The sequence below is a fragment of the Heptranchias perlo genome, chromosome 1 (assembly GCF_035084215.1).
Source record: "Heptranchias perlo isolate sHepPer1 chromosome 1, sHepPer1.hap1, whole genome shotgun sequence".
NCBI lineage: Eukaryota > Metazoa > Chordata > Chondrichthyes > Hexanchiformes > Hexanchidae > Heptranchias > Heptranchias perlo.
Window position 1 is genome coordinate 70,706,728 of NC_090325.1, and position 19,900 is coordinate 70,726,627.

The 19,900-nt window shown below is 43.4% G+C and overlaps 1 protein-coding gene across 1 annotated transcript in view; it reads left to right on the forward strand.

Moving 5' to 3' along the window:
* The window catches only part of ipo11 (importin 11), a 711,960-nt gene that overhangs the window by 67,624 nt on the left and 624,436 nt on the right, over nt 1-19,900 (forward strand). Inside the window, exon 5 of the mRNA XM_067986592.1 lies at nt 111-314. Coding sequence (XP_067842693.1) covers nt 111-314 — 204 coding nt within the window. The remainder of the gene's footprint in view (nt 1-110; nt 315-19,900) is intronic.

Sequence of the window (19,900 nt, forward strand, 5' to 3'; positions counted from 1 at the left end):
AATATCAGTGTTATTTTTAAGTGGTTGTCCTGCACTCAAAAATGCAGTTCTTTCATGGACTACTCCTGAATTAAATGATTTAGCCTTTTTGTGGTATGTCTTCTTTACAGATAGCAACCCAAATTGGAGTACTGATTGCTAAAGTTGCCAGATTAGATTGCCCTCGGCACTGGCCAGAACTAATTCCCACACTGCTGGAATCTGTTAAAGTGCAGGATGATCTCCGTCAACACAGAGCACTGCTTGCCTTTTATCATGTCACCAAGACGCTGGCATCTAAAAAACTGGTAGCAGATAAGAAGCTGTTTCAAGACGTAAGTATTTTTAAACGTTGAGTGGTAATGGTTTATATTCATATAGTGCTCTTCATGTAAAAGAACATCTCTAAGCACTATAAGGTGGAGGGAGTATTTGAGTGGATGAGGCAAAGATATAGTTTGGGAGATGGTTTATTGGAGGCATTTGAAGGGAGGGAGGGAGGTAGCATGGCAAAATGATTTTGGGAGAAAATTCCAGAATTCCACAAGGATAGGAATTTGATTAAACGAAAGAAAATGTGGAGGATTGGTTAATGAAGATCTGTGGACTTGAGGGATGTAAACAGTGGTGTTCCCCAGGGGTCAGTGTTGAGACGAGTGCTTTTTTCAATATATGTAGATGATTGGGATTTGGATACAGGGTGTACAAGATCAATATTTGTAGCAACACAAAAATAGAGACCATGATTAACTGAAGAGAACTGTAAGACTTTAGGAGGACGTAGAGGTTAGTAGATTGGTCAGATAGATGTTAGATGAAATTTAATGCAGAGAAATGTGAGGTGATACATTTTAAGAGTAAGAATAGGGGAAGGACAGGTACACTAAATAGTAAAACTTTAAAAGGATTAGCGGAATGAAGAGACTTGGGGATTCACATATACAGATCTTTAAAAATGGGAGGACAAGTTGATAGTGTTTTTTAAATAAAAGCATTTGGGATCCTAGACTTTATAAATTGGTTACTGAGTTCAGAAGTAATGCTAAATCTGTACAAATTATTGTTGTGGTTGCAGTTAGAATATTCAGTTTTGGCTGGCCACCGTGGAGAGAGTACAATGGAGAGTCACTAAGATGATATCAGGGATGAAAGGCTTTAGTTATGAGGAGAGATGAAATAAACTTTTTAAATAGAGTTTATTGGTTTTATAAATAGAGGCATAGACTACAAAAGCAAGGAAGTTATGATAAACAGTTATAAATCCCTGGTTAGGCCTCAGGTAGAGAGTTGTGTCCAATTCTGGGCACCACACTTTAGGAAGGATGTCAAGGTCTTAGAGGGTGCAGAGGAGATTTACTCGAATGGTACGAGGGATGAGGGGCTTCAATAATGTGGAGAGACTAGAGAAGCTGGGATTGTTCTCCTTAGAGCAGAGAAGGTTAAAGGGAAATTTAATAGAGGTGTTCAAAATTATGAGGGGTTTTGATAGAGTAAATAAGGAGAAACTCCACATTTTCACTGGTGGGAGGGTCAGTAACCAGAGGACGCAGATTTAAGATAATTGGCAAAAGACCAAGAGGGGAGATGAGGGCACTTTCTTTATGCAGCGAGTCGTTATGATCTGGAACCCACTGCCTGAAAGGGTGATGGAGCAGGTTCAATAGTAACTTTCAAAAGGGAATTTGATAATGTTCTTGAAACGGAAACATTTGCAGGGCTATGGGAAAAGGGCGGTGGAGTGGGATGAATTGGATAGCTGGCACAGGTGCAATGAGCCGAATGGCCTCTATTTGTGCTTTAAGATTGTATGATTGTACGATTTATCACTTCGTTAAACCAGCTGATGTTGAAGAGCCGCCGCAGGTATCTACACTGGAATCTGTTGAGCTTCTTTTGGGTGGCCGCGTTTCTCACGCATTTAGGAACACATCTAGCACATTGCTCTTCAAAATTCTCAACTTTATTTTTTCTCAATCACATTTGCTTTTCAGTTTGAGTAAAGCGTTTGAAAAGCTCCACTAGGTTTTTTGATGTGAGTTTAGACACCTGACATGCTGTCTCCATCGTCTTGCACCACACAGCCTAAGTAGGTGAAAGAATGCACAATTTGCAGTTGTTCACCTTGCAGATATATTTCATCATCAGAGTCAGCATTAACTTTCATGATTTCCGTTTTTGCTCTGTTGATGTAGGGAATTTCTTATTTTGTGTGATTCTTGCACACTGGATGAATAGTTAAGCAAAGAAAGTCACCGTCACTCACGGTAGTTTTGTCAATCAAAAGTAATTATTTAATGATATCATTCATATGAGCATTCATGAAGCAAAATCAAACCATACATATGACTCTCCGCTATAAAATCCCATTATACACTTAATAATTTGCAACATTATTATGTAATAACTTAACAATTCATACATACATTAGGCAAATCATTAATACATATACAACCTTTAAACCAAGGATTTTGCTCATTGGGCCTGAAGGCTGATCAGCTCTTCAGAACTCGAGGTCCTCCTCTTCTTGCGTGATGGTTCAACTGAAGTGTGCGTTCCTTGTGACTGCTGAGTGGTGAAGAAGAGACTGTTCTTCTCTCAAAGTCGTCTTTTTATATTGTTTTTTACCAATAGGATGTAGAATTGGGGAGGGTCAATCGTTTTTGTCCAATTGCTCCCTGTTGCTATGCCTCAATCATTAACATACTTCAATGATTGACAGTTTAGGCTTTGATCATGTGACTGGAGAGACCCTTTGATGTAGAAAAGACCATGTGCTCGAATGATGGGTTGTAAAAAGCCCCTTTATTGTCTCTGTCCTTTCATGTAGAGATAGCCCCTTACATTTCTATGCCCAGACATTCTTAATGGTTCTTACATCTCCAATTTTGACTGCTTTAGTGGCTTCAAATCCATTCCTTATACCATTTGACCATATGCTAAATGTAATACTGTTTGATGTTTTACAGATCCCAGTTCTTTTGAACAGATTACCAGATAGGAATGAGAGGTCCATGCTTTTTTTCACATCTACTCTTGCTTTCCTGATCTGAAGCCTTTGATGTATGTCCTTGTTGCCTTTTCTTACATTACCCCCTGCTGTGTTGAAAAGCTTATGCTTCCAAAAGCCTATTTGTTTTGAAAGCCTGACAAACGCTTTAAGCTCAATGTTATCCATCCAGCTTATTTATTTAATTATCTTGCTATCTATTCGCAGTACAATATCTTCGATCCCGACATATTTCTCCAATGCCAAAACAGGATTTGCGAGAACACAGTTTACCACATTACTTTGTTTGCAGGTTTTCAAATTTCTTTGTTTAAAAGGGGTACGTCATGATGTGGAGATGCCGGTGATGGACTGGGGTTGACAATTGTAAACAATTTTACAACACCAAGTTATAGTCCAGCAATTTTATTTTAAATTCACAAGCTTTCGGAGGCTTCCTCCTTCCTCAGGTAAATGTTCAGGAGCTCCTCGAAGCCTACGCATTTATACATATAGAACAATACATGGTGTTTACAGAATGCCCCTGCAACTGCCCGTTGCCAAGGCAATCACCGTGTTCAGACAGAGAGGTGTCACCTGCAGAACCCCCGAATACACATTCAACAAAAAAACAAACAGGAAAAAAAACAGAGAGAGGCAGAAACATCCGGAAGGCAGAGAAAGCCAGCAAATGACCCATTATATTAAAAACAGATAATATTTGTTCGCTGGTGGGGTAACGTGTAGCGTGACATGAACCCAAGATCCCGGTTGAGGCCGTCCTCATGGGTGCGGAACTTGGCTATCAATTTCTGCTCGACGATTTTGCGTTGTCGTGTGTCTCGAAGGCCGCCTTGGAGTACGCTTACCCGAAGGTCGGTGGATGAATGTCCATGACTGCTGAAGTGTTCCCCGACTGGGAGGGAACCCTCCTGTTTGGCGATTGTTGCGCGGTGTCCGTTCATCCGTTGTCGCAGCGTCTGCATGGTCTCGCCAATGTACCATGCTCTGGGGCATCCTTTCCTGCAACGTATGAGGTAGACAACGTTGGCCGAGTCACAGGAGTATGAACCATGCACCTGGTGGGTGGTGTCCTCTCGTGTGATGGTGGTATCTGTGTCGATGATCTGGCATGTCTTGCAGAGGTTACCGTGGCAGGGTTGTGTGGTGTCGTGGACGCTGTTCTCTTGAAAGCTAGGTAATTTGCTGCGAACGATGGTCTGTTTGAGGTTGGGTGGCTGTTTAAAGGCGAGTAGTGGAGGTGTGGGGATGGCCATAGCGAGGTGTTTGTCCTCATTGATGACATGTTGAAGGCTGCGGAGAACATGGCGTAGTTTCTCCGCTCCGGGGAAGTACTGGACGACAAAGGGTACTCTGTTGGTTGCGTCCCGTGTTAGTCTCCTGAGGAGGTCTATGCGATTTTTTGCTGTGGCCCGTCGGAACTGTCGATCGATGAGTCGAGCGTCATATCCCGTTCTTACTAGGGCGTCTTTCAGCGTCTGTAGGTGTCCATCGCGTTCCTCCTCGTCTGAGCAGACCCTGTGTATTCGCAGGGCCTGTCCATAGGGGATGGCCTCTTTGACGTGGTTAGGGTGGAAGCTGGAAAAGTGGAGCATCGTGAGGTTGTCCGTGGGCTTGCGGTAGAGTGAGGTGCTGAGGTGCCCGTCTTTGATGGAGATTCGTGTGTCCAAGAAAGAAACTGATTCTGAGGAGTAGTCCATGGTGAGCTTGATGGTGGGATGGAACTTGTTGACGTTATCGTGTAGTCTCTTTAGTGATTCCTTGCCGTGGGTCCATAGAAAGAAAATATCGTCGATGTATCTGGTGTATAGTGTTGGTTGGAGGTCTTGTGCAGTGAAGAAGTCCTGCTCGAACTTGTGCATGAAAATGTTGGCGTATTGGGGTGCGAATTTGGTCCCCATGGCTGTTCCGTGTGTTTGGGTAAAGAACTGGTTATCGAAGGTGAAGACATTGTGATCCAGGATGAAGCGGATGAGTTGTAGGATGGCTTCCGGAGATTGGCTGTTGTTGGTGTTGAGTATTGATGCTGTCGCAGCGATGCCGTCATCGTGGGGGATACTGGTGTATAGTGCCGAGACGTCCATCGTGGTGAGAAGTGTTCCTGGTTCAACTGGTCCGTGGGTACTGAGTTTTTGTAGGAAGTCTGTAGTGTCGCGACAGAAGCTGGGGGTTCCCTGTACGATGGGTTTCAGGATGCCCTCGATGTATCCAGAGAGGTTCTCACACAGGGTTCCGTTGCCTGATACGATGGGACGTCCGGGTGTGTTGGCTTTGTGTATCTTTGGGAGGCAGTAGAAGTCTCCCACGCGGGGATTACGTGGGATGAGAGTGCGTAGGATGCTTTGAAGGTCTGGATCGAAGGTCTTGATCAGTTTGTTGAGCTGGTGGGTGTGTTCTTTGGTCGGATCTGCGGGTAACCGTCTGTCGTGTTCCTGGTTGTCCAGTTGTCGGTATGCTTCTTTGCAATAGTCTGTTCTGTTCTGTATGACTATGGCTCCTCCTTTGTCCGCTGGTTTGATGACGATGTTGCGGTTGGTCTTGACAGCGTTGATGGCGTTGCGTTGTGCTCGGGTGACATTCTGGACTGTCTTCTGAGTGCGGCTGATGAATCTGGCATTGACGCATTTCCTGACAGCTTGAGCATACATGTCCAGCTGAGGGCAGCGACCCTCCGGAGGAGTTTTAAAAGGGGTACAGTTAACCCTTTCCTTCAAATGTCTTTTGTTAAAGGGGATTTGAACCCCACAATGTATATCTCAACTTTTCTGGCTGTATCTGAGAGATAGTTTGTCTTTCTAGGAACATAGGAACAAGCATAGTCCACTCAGCCCCTTGAGCCTGCTCCACCATTCAGTTAGATCATGAATGATCTGTATTCTAACTTCATTTACCCACCTTGGTTCCATATCCCTTAATGCCCTTACTTAACAAAAATCACAGTTTTGAAATTTTCATTTGATCTAACCTCAGCAGCTTTTTGGGGCAGAGACTTCCAGATTTCCAGTACCCTTAGAGTGAAAACGTGTTTCCTGACATCACCCCCGAACAGTCTAGCTCTAATTTTAAGGTTAGCGGGGACACAGCCTGGTCTATGCAACCTGTCCTCATAATTTAACTCTCTTAAGCCCTGGTATCATTCTGGTGACTCTGTGCTGCATCCCCTGCAATGCCAATATATCCTTCTTGAGGGGCGGTGCCCAGAACTGAACGCAGTACTCCAGATACAATCTAACCAGAGCTCTATACAACTGTGCTATAACTTCCACCCCTTTGTATTCCAGCCCCCTTGAGATGAAGGCTAATATTCCATTAGCCTTTTTAATTATTTTTTTGTACCTGTCCACTGGCTTTTAGTGATATCTGCACATGGACCCTTTTATCTCTGCTCCTCCACAGTTCCCAGTTTCTCACAATTTATAAAATAATCTGATCTATCTTTCTTCGGTCCAAAGTGGATGACCTCACATTGAATTCCATTTGCCACAGTTTTGCTCACTCACTTAATCTATCAATGCCGTTTGCAACTTTCTGCTCCCATCTACACTACTTACTGTGCCACCTAACTTAGTGTTGTGAGCAGACTTGGATGCACAGTTCTCTATTCCTTCATCTAAGTCATTGATATTCTTTGCATGTCTTTTATATTTTTATTAATGAGGCAGATGTTGTCTGAAAAGCCTAGGTCCCCAAGTTCTCTAATGGTCTGTCCAATGCCTGATTTGATGCTAGGTGAATGTCTTATCATGAAATAGTTACAATGCCAAAATGTATGGGGGACAAGATGCAGCCTTGTCTGATAACCGGTTGTTATATCAAACCAGTCGGATAACTCATTGCTTGTTGTTACCACACATTGTGCATCTTGATAATGACTTTCCTAGATAACCCATACATTCTGAGAATCTCCCATAGTGAATTTCTGTTGATACTATCGAATGTCTACTGAAAGTCAATGAAATTCAGCACCTCTGGTAACTGCCATTCTTTGCTTTGCTCAGTGATATTGTGAAGAGTAAAGACCTGATCAGTGCAAAATCTGTTCTGGTGAAAACTCTTCAGAGTTTGCCATCAATGGCTACCCTAATTCTGTTTGAGATTCAGAGATTGAATAGATTAGGCCTGTATTCTCTAGAGTTTGGAAGAATGAGAGGTGATTTCATTGAAACATATAAAATTCTTAAAGGGCTTGGAAGGGTAGATGCAGGGAGGATGTTTCCCCTGGCTGGGGACACAGTCTCAGAATAAGGGGTAGGCCATATAGGACTGAGATGAGAAGTTTCTTCACTCAGCGGGTGGTGAATCTTTGGAATTCTCTATCCCAGAGGGTTGTGGAGGCTTAGTCATTTGAGTACATTCAAAACAGAGATTGATAGATTTCTAGATATTAAAGGCATCAAGGGATGTGGGGATGGTGCAGGAAAATGGCGTTGAGGTAGAAGATCAGCCATGATCTTGTTTGAATGGCGGAGGGGCTGGATGTCCTACTCCTCCTATTTCTTATGTTCTGTTGCGGATAATGGTACAGAAGAGTTTGTCAGGGACAGAGAGTAATGTAATACCACGTCAGTTGTTACAATCACTTCGATCCCTCTTGGGGAATTTTGACATTGATTCCTTTTGTCTAAACTCTTGGTGTTACTTATTGATGTGCAGGTATAATCATAAGTTGTGCGATATAAACATGTTATGTCATATAACATCTAAATGCATGGAGCATTCATATCAAGATAGATGAATTAATTGCACAAATAGAGATAAATGGGTTTGACCTAATAGCCATTACAGAGACATGGTTGCAAGGTGACCAAGGTTGGGAACTCATAGTCCATGGTACTTGACGTTCTGAAAAGACAGGCAGAGTGGAAAAGGAGGGGGTGTAGCCCTAATGATTAAAGGATGACCTAAGGACAGTGGTGAGAAAGGATCTTGGCTCAGAAGATCAGGAAGTAGAATCAATATGGGTGGAAATTAGAACTAACAAGGGGCAGAAAACACTGGTGGGAGTAGTTTATGGGCCCCCTAATAGTAGCAATACCGTTGGACAGAGTATTAGTCATGAAATAATGGGAGCTTGTAACAAAGGAAATGCAGTCATCATGGGGGACTTCAATCTGCATATAGATTGGACAAATCAAATTTGCAAAAGTAGTTTGGAAGACGAGTTCATGGAATGTATTCAAGACTGTTTTCTAGAGCAATATGTCATGGAGCCAACCAGGGAACAGGCTATTTTAGATCTTGTATTATGTAATGAGATAGGGTTAATTAGTAATCTCGCAGTAAAAGAACCTCTGAGGAAGAGTGATCATAATATGATAGAATTTCACATTCAGTTTGAAAGTAACATGTTTAAGTCAGAAACTAGATAAAGCCAATTACATAGGGTATGAGAGGTGAGTTGTCAAAGAAATTAAATTAAAGGGTCTTCCAGTTGAAAAGCAATGGCAAACTTTTAAAGAAATATTTCAGTATTCTCAACAAATATACATTTCATTGAGAAATAAAAACTCCACAGGAAAAGTGATTTATCTGTGGCTAACTAAAGAAGTTAAGGAGAGTATTAGATTGAAAGAAGAGGCCTATAATGTTGCCAAGAAGAGTAATAAGCCTGGGGATTGGGAGAGTTTTAGAAACCAACAAAGGACGATTGAAAAATTGATAAAAAGGGAGAAAATAGAATATGAAAGTAAACTAGCAAGAAATATGAAAACGGATTGTAAGAGCTTCTACAAGTATGTAAAAAGGAAGAGAGTAGCAAAAGTAAACGTTGATCCCTTAGAGGCTGAGACAGGAGAAATTATAATGGGGTATCAGGAAATGGCAGATGTATTAAACAAATATTTTGTGTCTGTCTTCACAGTAGAAGACACAAAAAGCATACCAAAAATAGTGGGGAATCAAGGGGTAAATGACAGTGAGGAACTTAAAACAATATCACTAGAGAAAAAGTACTGGACAAAATAACGTGACTAAAAGCCGACAGTTCCCAGGGCCTGATAGCCTACATCCTAGGGTTCTAAAAGAGGTGGCTGCAGAGATTGCGGATGCATTGGAAGATTGCATCTTCCAACATTCTCTAGATTCTGAAATGGTCCCTGTGGACTGGAAGGTAGCAAATGTTACCCTGCTATTCAAGAAACGAGGGAGAGAGAAAACAGGGAACTACAGGCCAGTTAGCCTGATATCAGTCATCGGGAAAGTGTTGGAATCCATTATTAAGGAAGTGGTAACAGGGCACATGGAAAATCATAATATGATTAGGCAGAGTCAACATGGTTTTATGAAAGGGAAATCGTGTTTGACAATTTTATTAGAGTTTTTTGAGGATGTAACTAGCAGGGTAGATAAAGGGGAACCAATGGATGTAATATATTTGGTTTTCAAAAGGCATTCAATAACGTGCCACATAAAAGATAAGGGCTCATGGGGTTGGGGGTAATATATTAGCATGGATAGAGGATTGGTTAAAGGACAGAAAACAGAGAGTAGGGATAAACAGGTCATTCTCAGGTTGGCAGGCTGTAACTCGTGGGGCTTCAGCTATTTATAATCTATATTAATGACTTAGACGAAGGGACCGAGTGTAATGTTATCCAAGTTTGCTGCTGATACCGAGTCGGCAAAGGGATATGGACAGATTAAGTGAGTGGGCAAGAAGGTGGCAGATGGAGTATAATGTGGGGAAATATGAGGTTATTCACTTTGGTAGGAAGAATAGAAAAACAGAATATTTTTTAAATGGTGAGAAATGATTAAATGTTGGTGTTCAGAGAGACTTGGGTATGCTTGTACTAGAAACAAAAAAGTTAGTATGCAGGTACAGCAGGCAATTAGGAATGCAAATAGCATGTTGGCTTTATTGCAAGGGGATTGGAGTACAAGAGTAAGGAAGCCTTACTTCAGTTGTACAGAGCTTTAGTGAGACCTCACCTGGGGTACTGCGTGCAGTTTTGGTCTCCTTATTTAAGGAAGAGTATACTTGCTTTGGGGGTGGTACAACGAAGGATCACTAGATTAATTCCTGGGATGAGAGGGTTGTCCTATGAGGAGAGGTTGTGTAGAATAGGCCTATACTTTCTGGAGTTTAGAAGAATGAGAGGTGATCTCATTGAAACATATAAGATTATTAGGGGGCTTGACAGGGTTGATGCTGAGAGATTGTTTTCCCTGGCTAGAGAGTCTAGAACTAGGAGGCATAGTCACAGGATAAGGGGTCAGCCATTCAGGACTGAGATGAGGAGGAATTTCTTTTTGCAGAGGGTTGTGAATCTTTGGAATTCTCTACCCTAGAGGGCTGTGGATGCTGAGTCATTGAAAATATTCAAGGCTGAGATGGATAGATTTTTGGACTCCAAGGGAATCAGGGGATATGGGGATTGGGTGGGAAAGTGGAGTTGAGGTTGAAGATCAGCCATGATCTGATTGAATGGCGAAGCAGACTCGAGGGGCCGTATGGTTTAGTCCTGCTCCTATTTCTTATGTTCTTATGTTATTTTCCTGCAAATTCAATAAAAAAATGATTTTGGCAGTATTCAAAACTGGTAGGGAACATTTAATCTCCTGTTCTTCGTTGCCACTGAATAATGTAATAATAGTGCTGGTGTTCAGTGTGAAATTTTTACTGATTCATCGATTGCTACCTTCTCCAACAGACTTGCCAGCACAATAATACTGAAAAACATGTTTTTACCAGGTATGGAATATTATAGTGCAAGTGAATCATCCACCGCTACAGGTGAGGTGCCTGAAGATTGGAGGGTAGCAAATGTTGTGCCTTTGTTTAAGAAGGGCGGCAGGGAAAAGCCTGGGAACTACAGACCAGTGAGCCTGACATCTGTAGTGGGTAAGTTGTTAGAGGGTATTCTGAGGGACAGGATCTACAGGCATTTGGAGAGGCAGGGACTAATTAGGAACAGTCAGCATGGTTTTGTGAGAGGAAAATCATGTCTCACGAATTTGATTGAGTTTTTTGAAGGGGTAACCAAGAAGATAGATGAGGGCTGTGCAGTAGACGTGGTCTACATGGACTTCAGCAAAGCCTTTGACAAGGTACCGCATGGTAGGTTGTTACATAAGGTTAAATCTCATGGGATCCAAGGTGAGGTAGCCAATTGGATACAAAATTGGGTTGACGACAGAAGACAGAGGGTGGTTGTAGAGGGTTGTTTTTCAAACTGGATGCCTGTGTCCAGCGGTGTGCCTCGGATCGGTGCTGGGTCCGCTGTTATTTGTTATTTATATTAATGATTTGGATGAGAATTTAGGAGGCATGGTTAGTAAGTTTGCAGATGACACCAAGATTGGTGGCATTGTGGACAGTGAAGAAGGTTATCTGGGATTGCAACGGGATCTTGATCAATTGGGCCAGTGGGCCGATGAATGGCAGATGGAGTTTAATTTAGATAAATGTGAGGTGATGCATTTTGGTAGATCGAATCGGGCCAGGACCTACTCCGTTAATGGTAGGGCGTTGGGGAGAGTTATAGAACAAAGAGTTCTAGGAGTACAGGTTCATAGCTCCTTGAAAGTGGAGTCACAGGTGGATAGGATGGTGAAGAAGGCATTCGGCATGCTTGGTTTCATTGGTCAGAACATTGAATGCAGGAGTTGGGATGTCTTGTTGAAGTTGTACAGGGCATTGGTGAGGCCACACTTGGAATACTGTGTACAGTTCTGGTCACCCTATTATAGAAAGGATATTATTAAACTAGAAAGAGTGCAGAAAAGATTTACTAGGATGCTACCGGGACTTGATGGTTTGACTTATAGGGAGAGGTTAGACAGACTGGGACTTTTTTCCCTGGAGAGTAGGAGGTTAAGGGGTGATCTTATAGAAGTCTATAAAATAATGAGGGGCATAGATAAGGGAGATAGTCAAAATCTTTTCCCAAAGGTAGGGGAGTCTATAACGAGGGGGCATAGATTTAAGGTGAGAGGGGAGAGATACAAAAGGGTCCAGAGGGGCAATTTTTTCACTCAAAGGGTGGTGAGTGTCTGGAACGAGCTGCCAGAGGCAGTAGTAGAGGCGGGTACAATTTTGTCTTTTAAAAAGCATTTGGACAGTTACATGGGTAAGATGGGTATAGAGGGATATGGGCCAAGTGCAGGCAATTGGGACTAGCTTAGTGGTATAAACTGGGCGACATGGACATGTTGGGCCGAAGGGCCTGTTTCCATGTTGTAACTTCTATGATTCTATGGTAGTCTGTTGAAGGGTAGCATAAAAACTATCTTTGGAGAATGTTCTCTGTACTTCAGACAATGGCTTTCACTTGAAAAGTACTCACTTTTTGAAACTCTATCATTCCTCTCAAATAGGTCACCAATTAACTTTTAATTAGACCACTCTTTCTTTTACCCCCAATAATACAAGCAGGAAACTGTATTAACGTTTCTATGCCTAAACCGATTGATAGTATAGGAATGTTACAGGACCAGAAAAGACTACTGTGGCCCATTGAATGGGTGCCAAATTGATAATTCCACAGATTAGCTGATGGACTTGCATTTCTGTTTACGTGGTAACTCGACTTTAAATTCTGTCATTTTCATACCACCCTCGTTAAAAAGAAATCCGGCTGCCAAACGGTGCACTAAATTTGTGACGCGTTTTACTCCCTTGCTTTCAAAGAAGACTGCTGCAATTCTTATCATTTCTTAAGCTCAAAGGCTATCAAATTGTTGAAGTCACTAATGAAAAACACCAATTTGGGCTTGTCGAGACTCTCACTTGAGCAGTGGACACTTCGGCAAGATGCACAGCAATGGTTACAGACAGAGGCTGCTTCTGGAACTGTACCCCAGCAACGGGTCTGCAGTTGGGTGGGAGTGGCCCTGGAAGTCCTTAATGTTGACTGTGGACTTCAGGAAGTCTCATGGCTTCAGGTCAAACAAGGCCAAGGCAACCTCCTGCTAATCAACTCCCTTTCCCTGCCTCCCCCCTCGTTCCCCTCCCCGCCCTCCCCGCCCCCACCACCACGTCAGGTGGTGAAGGAACCAGGGACCGATCTGGTCTCAACTTCATCAACTTATCCATCACATGAATCCATTTGCAAGGGTAACCACCGCACAGTCCTTCTGAAGACAAACTCTCCCCACTGAGAGCACCCACCATTATGTGGTGTGGTATTATCGCTATGCAGATTAAGGACAGATCTAGCCACTGAAAACTGGGCATTTGTAAGTGTTGCGTGCCATCAGCAGCAGCAGATTCTAGATGACCACAATCTAACCGTATGTCCTGGGCACTTCCCTCACTCTTCAATCACCCTAAAGATTGGAGTCTGATCAAGTTCTATAGGCCTACCACATCCTGTCAAGAATTATGATGGACAATTAGGTAACAGACAGGAGGAGGAGGGTCTATGAACATCTTCATCTTCAACCACGGTGGGGCCCAGCATGTAAGTGAAACAGGCAAGACTTGAAGGGTTTGCAAATATATTCAGCCAAAAGTAGAGAGTGTATGATTCTACTTGACCTCCTTCAGAGGTTTCCTGTAACCTGGAAAATTGCCCAGGTATGTCCTGTTCACAAAAAGCAGGACAAATCCAATCCGGCCAATCACCACCCCATCAGTTTACTCTCAATCATCAGCAAAGGGATGGAAGCTGTCGTTGACAGTGCTATCAAGCGGCACTTACTCACCAATAACCTGCTCACTGATGCTCAGTTTGGGTTCTGCCAGGACCGCTCGGCTCCAGACCTCATTGCAGCCTTAGTCCAAACATGGACAAAAGAGCTGAATTCTAGAGGTGAGATGAGAGTAACTGCCCTTGACATCAAGGCAGCATTTGACCGAGTGTGGCACCAAGGAGCCCTAGTAAAATTGAAGTCAATGGGAATCAGGGGGAAAACTCTCCAGTGGCTGGAGTCATACCTAGCACAAAGGAAGACGGTAGTGGTTGTTGGAGGCCAATCATCTCAGCCCCAGGACATTGCTGCAGGAGTTCTTCAAGGCAGAGTCCTTGACCCAACAATCTTCAGCTGCTTCATCAATGACCTTCCCTCCATCATAAGGTCAGAAATGGGGATGTTCGCTGATGATTGCACAGTGTTCAATTCCATTCGCAACTCCTCAGATAATGAAGCAGTCCGAGCCCGCATGCAGCAAGACCCGGACAATATCCAGGTTTGGGCTGATAAGTGGCAAGTAACATTCGCACCAGACAAGTGCCAGGCAATGACCATCTCCCCTTGACATTATACGGCATCACCATTGTTGAATCCCCCACCATCAACATCCTTGGGGTCACCATTGACCAGAAACTTAACTGGACCAGCCACATAAATACTGTGGCTATAAGAGCAGGTCAGAGGCTGGATATTCTGCGGCAAGTGACTCACCTCCTGACTCTGCAAAGCCTTTCCACCATCTACAAGGCACAAGTCAGGGATGTGATGGAATACTCTCCACTTGCCTGGATGAGTACAGCTCCAACAACACTCAAGAAGCTCGACACATTACAGAAACATTGTGGCCATTACAGAAACATGGCTGCAGGATGACAACGACTGGGAATTAAATATGCCAGGGTATTTAACAATCAGGCAGGCAGGAAGGAAGGGGAGGTGGGGTGGCTATGTTAATAAAGGAAGGAATCACTGTAATACAGAGAAATTATATTGGGACAAAGGATCAGGATAATGAAACAGTTTGGGTAGAGATAAGGAATAATAAGGGGAAAAACACTAGTGGGCGTAGTATATAGGCTTCCTAATAGTTGCAACTCTGCTGGAAGAAGTATTAATCAGGAAATAGTCGGGGCATGTAATAAGGGAACAGCTATAATTATGGGGGATTTTAACTATCATTAACTGGACAAATCAAATTGGGCAGGGCAGCCTTGAGGAAGAGTTTATTGAGTGTATTAGGGATGGATTTCTTGAGCAGTATGTAACTGATCCTACAAGGGGTCAGGCAACCTTGGACCTGGTCCTGTGTAATGAGCCAGGATTAATTAATAATGTCCTAGTTAAGGATCCCCTTGGAATGAGTGACCATAACATGGTTACATTCCATATCCAATTAGAGGATGAGAAGGTTGATTCTCAAACAAGCGGACTGAGCTTGAATAAAGGAGACTATGATGGTATGAGAGCGGAATTGATTAAAGTGGACTGGGAAAATAGATTAAAGGGTAAGACGGTACATGAGCAGTGGTGTTCATTTAAGGAGTTATTTTACAACTTTCAAAAAAATATATTCCACTGAGGAAAAAAGGGTGTAAAAGAAATGACAGCCATCCGTGGCTAAGTAAAGAAATTAAGGATAGTATCCGACTAAAAACAAGGACATATAAGGAAGCCAAACTTAGTGGGAGGATAGAAGATTGGGAAGCCTTCAAAAGACAGCAAAAAGTAACGAAAGGATTGATTAAGAAAGGGAAGATAGATTATGAAAATAAATTAGCAAAAAATATAAAAACAGATAGCAAGAGTTTCTACAGTTATATAAAAAGAAAAAGGGTGGCTAAGGCAAACGTAGGTCCTTTAGAGGATGAGACCGGGAAATTAATGGTGGGAAACATGGAGATGGCAAAAATGCTGAACAAATATTTTGTTTCAGTCTTTACGGTAGAGGACACTAAGAATATCCCAACACTGGACAAACAGGGGGCTCTAGCGGGGGAGGAGCTAAATACGATTAAAATCACTAAGGAATTGGTACTCAGTAAATTAATGGGACTCAAGGCGGATAAATCCCCTGGACCTGATGGCTTACATCCTAGGGTCTTGAGGGAAGTGGCAGGAGGGATTGTGGATGCTTTGGTAATAATTTTCCAAAATTCTCTGGACTCGGCAAAGGTCCCGGCAGATTGGAAAACTGCTAATGTAACACCCTTATTTAAAAAGGGTAGTAGGCAGAAGGCTGGAAATTATAGACCAGTTAGCCTAACATCTGTGGTGGATAAAATTTTGGAGTCTGTTATTAAGGAGACAGTAGCGGAACATTTGGATAAACATAATTTAATAGGACAAAGTCAGCATGGCTTTATGAAGGGGAAGTCATGTCTGACAAATTTGCTTGAGTTCTTTGAGGACATAACGTACAGGGTGGATAAAGGGGAGCCAGTGGACGTAGTGTATTTAGACTTCCAGAAGGCATTCGACAAGGTGCCACATAAAAGATTATTGCTCAAGATAAAGAATCACTGGATTGGGGGTAATATTCTGGCATGGGTGGAGGATTGGTTATCTAACAGGAAGCAGAGAGTTGGGATAAATGGTTCATTCTCGGACTGGCAACCGGTAGCCAGTGGTGTTCCGCAGGTGTCGGTGCTGGGTCCCCAACTCTTTACAATCTATATTAACGATTTGGAGGAGGGGACCGAGTGTAACATATCAAAGTTTGCAGATGATACAAAGATGGGAGGGAAAGTAGAGAGTGAGGAGGACATAAAAAACCTGCAGGGGGATATGGACAGGCTGGGTGAGTGGGTGGAGATTTGGCAGATGCAATACAATATTGGAAAATGTGAGGTTATGCACTTTGGCAGGAAAAATCAGAGAGCAAGTTATTATCTTAATGGCGAGAAACTGGAAAGTACTGCAGTACAAAGGGATCTGGGGGTCCTAGTGCAAGAAAATCAAAAAGTTAGTATGCAGGTGCAGCAGGTGATCAAGAAGGCCAACGGAATGTTGGCTTTTATTGCTAGGGGGATAGAATATAAAAACAGGGAGGTATTGCTGCAGTTATATAAGGTATTGGTGAGACCGCACCTGGAATACTGCATACAGTTTTGGTGTCCACACTTAAGAAAAGACATACTTGCTCCCGAGGCAGTACAAAGAAGGTTCACTCGGTTAATCCCGGGGTTGAGGGGGTGGACATATGAGGAGAGGTTGAGTGGATTGGGACTCTACTCATTGGAGTTCAGAAGAATGAGAGGCGATCTTATTGAAACATATAAGATTGTGAAGGGGCTTGATCGGGTGGATGCGGTCAGGATGTTCCCAAGGATGGGTGAAACTAGAACGAGGGGGCATAATCTTAGAATATGGGGCTGCTCTTTCAAAACTGAGATGAGGAGAAACTTCTTCACTCAGAGGGTGGTGGGTCTGTGGAATTTGCTACCCCAGGAAGCTACATCATTAAATAAATTTAAAACAGAAATAGACGATCTCCTAGAAGTAAAGGGAATTAGGGGTTACGGGGAGCGGGCAGGAAATTGGACATGAATTTAAATTTGAGGTTCGGATCAGATCAGCCATGATCTTATTGAATGGCGGAGCAGGCTCGAGGGGCCGATTGGCCTGCTCCTGCTCCTATTTCTTATGACACCATCCAGGACAAAGCAGCCCGCTTGATTGGCACCCCATCCACCAGCCTAAACATTCACTCCCTCCACCACAGGCGCACAGTGGCTGCAGTGTGTACCATCCACAGGATGTACTGCAGCAACTCGCCAAGGCCTCTTCGACAACACCTCCCAAACCCAAGACCTCTACTACCTAGAAGGACGAGCAGCAGGCACATGGGAACGACACTACCTGCACGTTCCCCTCCAAGTCACACATCATCCCGACTTGGAAATATATCGCCGTTCCTTCATTGTTGCTGGGTCAAAATGCTGGACCTCCCTACCTAACAGCACTGTGGGAGAGCCTTCTCCACGTGGACTGCAGCGGTTCAAGAAGGCGGCTTACCACCACCTTGAGGGCAATTAGGGATGGGCAATAAATGCTGGCCTTGCCAGCGACACCCAGATCCCATGAACGAATAAAAAAAAAAATAGATGGTGATTTCCAGCCAATTCAGTTCACTCCGCAGGACGTTAAGAAACAGCACTGTACACAACAAAGAATATAGGCTCGAACAATATCCTGGCGGCAGTGCTGTACCAAAACTAGCCACTCCCTAGCCAGGGTGTTCCAGTGTAGCCTTGACATGTCCCCGACAATTAGAAAGGATGTCCTTTTCACAAAAAACAGAGCAGATCTTACTCAGCAACTATCACAAAATCACCCTTCTCCCAATCATTAGAAAAGTGATGGAAGGAGTTATCAATGGTCCTGTCAAGTGACCTTGGTTAATAATAACCTGCTCATTGATATTCACTTTGGGTTTTGCCGGAACCATTTGGCTCCTGACCTAGAATCATCGGATCTTACAGCATATAAGGAGGCCACTTGGCTCGTCGTGCCTGTGCTGGCTCTTTGAAAGAGCTGTCCAATTTCGTCCCACAACCCAGCCTTTTCCCTCTAACTCTGCAAATTAGTCCTCCAAGTACATGTCCAGTTGGCTTTTGAAAGTTCATGTGGAATCTGCTTCCACCATTTCGCATAATCCATGCCAGATATTAACAGCCCTCTGTGTGAAAAAAATTCTCCTCGTTTCCCCTCAAGTTCTTTTGCCAATTATTTTAAATCTATGACCTCTGGTTACCAACCCACTTGCCAGAGAAACATTTTCTCCCTATTTGCTCCAGCAAAACCCCTCATTATTTTGAATATGTCTATTAGGTCTCCCCTTAACCTTCTCTGCTCCAAGGAGAACAATGCCAGCTTCTCTAATCTCTCTCCATAACTGAAGTCCCTCATCCCTGGTATCATCATGGTAAACATCCTCTGTAGCCTCTCCAAAGCTTTGACATCCTTCCTAAAGTGTGGTGCCCAGAACTGGACACACTACTCCAGCTGAGGCCTAACCAGTGATTTGTAAAGATTTAGCATGACTTCCATGTTTTTGTATTCTGTGCCCCTATTTACAAAGCTAAGTATCCCATACGCTTTCTTAACTGCCTTATGAACTTGCCCTGTCACCTTCAAAGATTTGTGAATATGTACCCCCCAGGTCCCTCTGCTCTTGCACCTCCCTCAAAATAATACCATTCACTTCATTAACGACCTTCCCATCTCCACCCCCCCCCCCCCCCCCCAAAAAGGCCAGGGATGGGGCTGTTTGCTGGTAATTCCAGTGTTGAGTTCCATTTACAACTTGTCCGATAATGAAGCAGCACATGTTAGACAGGACGTGGATAACACTCAGACTTAGGCTGACAAGTGGCAGATATCATTTGCACCACATTAGTACAGGTGTTGACCAGCTCCAGCAAAACTAAACTGAACCACCTTCCCCTGAAGTTCAACCGCACCACCATTACCAAATGTCTCAGTATCAACATCTTGAGGGGGTCACTACTGACCAGAAGCTGAACTAGATCAGTCATATCAACACTGGCTGCAAGAGCAGGTCTGAGGCTGCAACAAGTGCCTCACCTCCTGACTCCTCCACCATCTACGTCAGGAGTGTGATGGAATCTTGCCACTCACCGGGATGGGTGCAGCCTCACCAACACTAAAGAAGCTCAACACTCTACAGGATAGAGCAGTCCGCTTCATCACCCTACTACTGGACTCAATATGCACCCCTCCACCACCAGCACGCAGGCTGCAGTGTGTACCATCGACAGGATATACTGCAGCAACACAATAAGTTTGCTTTAACAGCACTTTCCCAGTCTTGTGTCCTCTACTACTAAGGATAAGAGCAGCAATGTTGTGGAACACCATCACCTCCAAGTCACACAACATCCTGATTTGGACACACATCGTTATTCCTTCACCATTGCTGGGTCAACATTCTAGAATTTCCTAGCTGGCACCCTTGTGGGAACGCCATCACTACATGGAGTGCAGCAGTTTAAGAAGGTGGCCCATCACCATCTTTTCAGGACAACTAAGGGTGGACAAGAAATGCAGTCTTGCCAGCATTGCCCATAACATGAAAACAAATAATTTTTTAAAAAGTCAACACCATCAGCAGTTATGGGGAGGAAATTGGTAGTAAAAAGGGGGGAAAAATGTTGATAACAAATGCTCAACTTGTTCCCTAAATCTAATTACTGTACCAGTTCCAAATTTTAAGTTTTCCTTCTGAAATATAAAAGAAGGGGGAAAGTGGAAACCTTA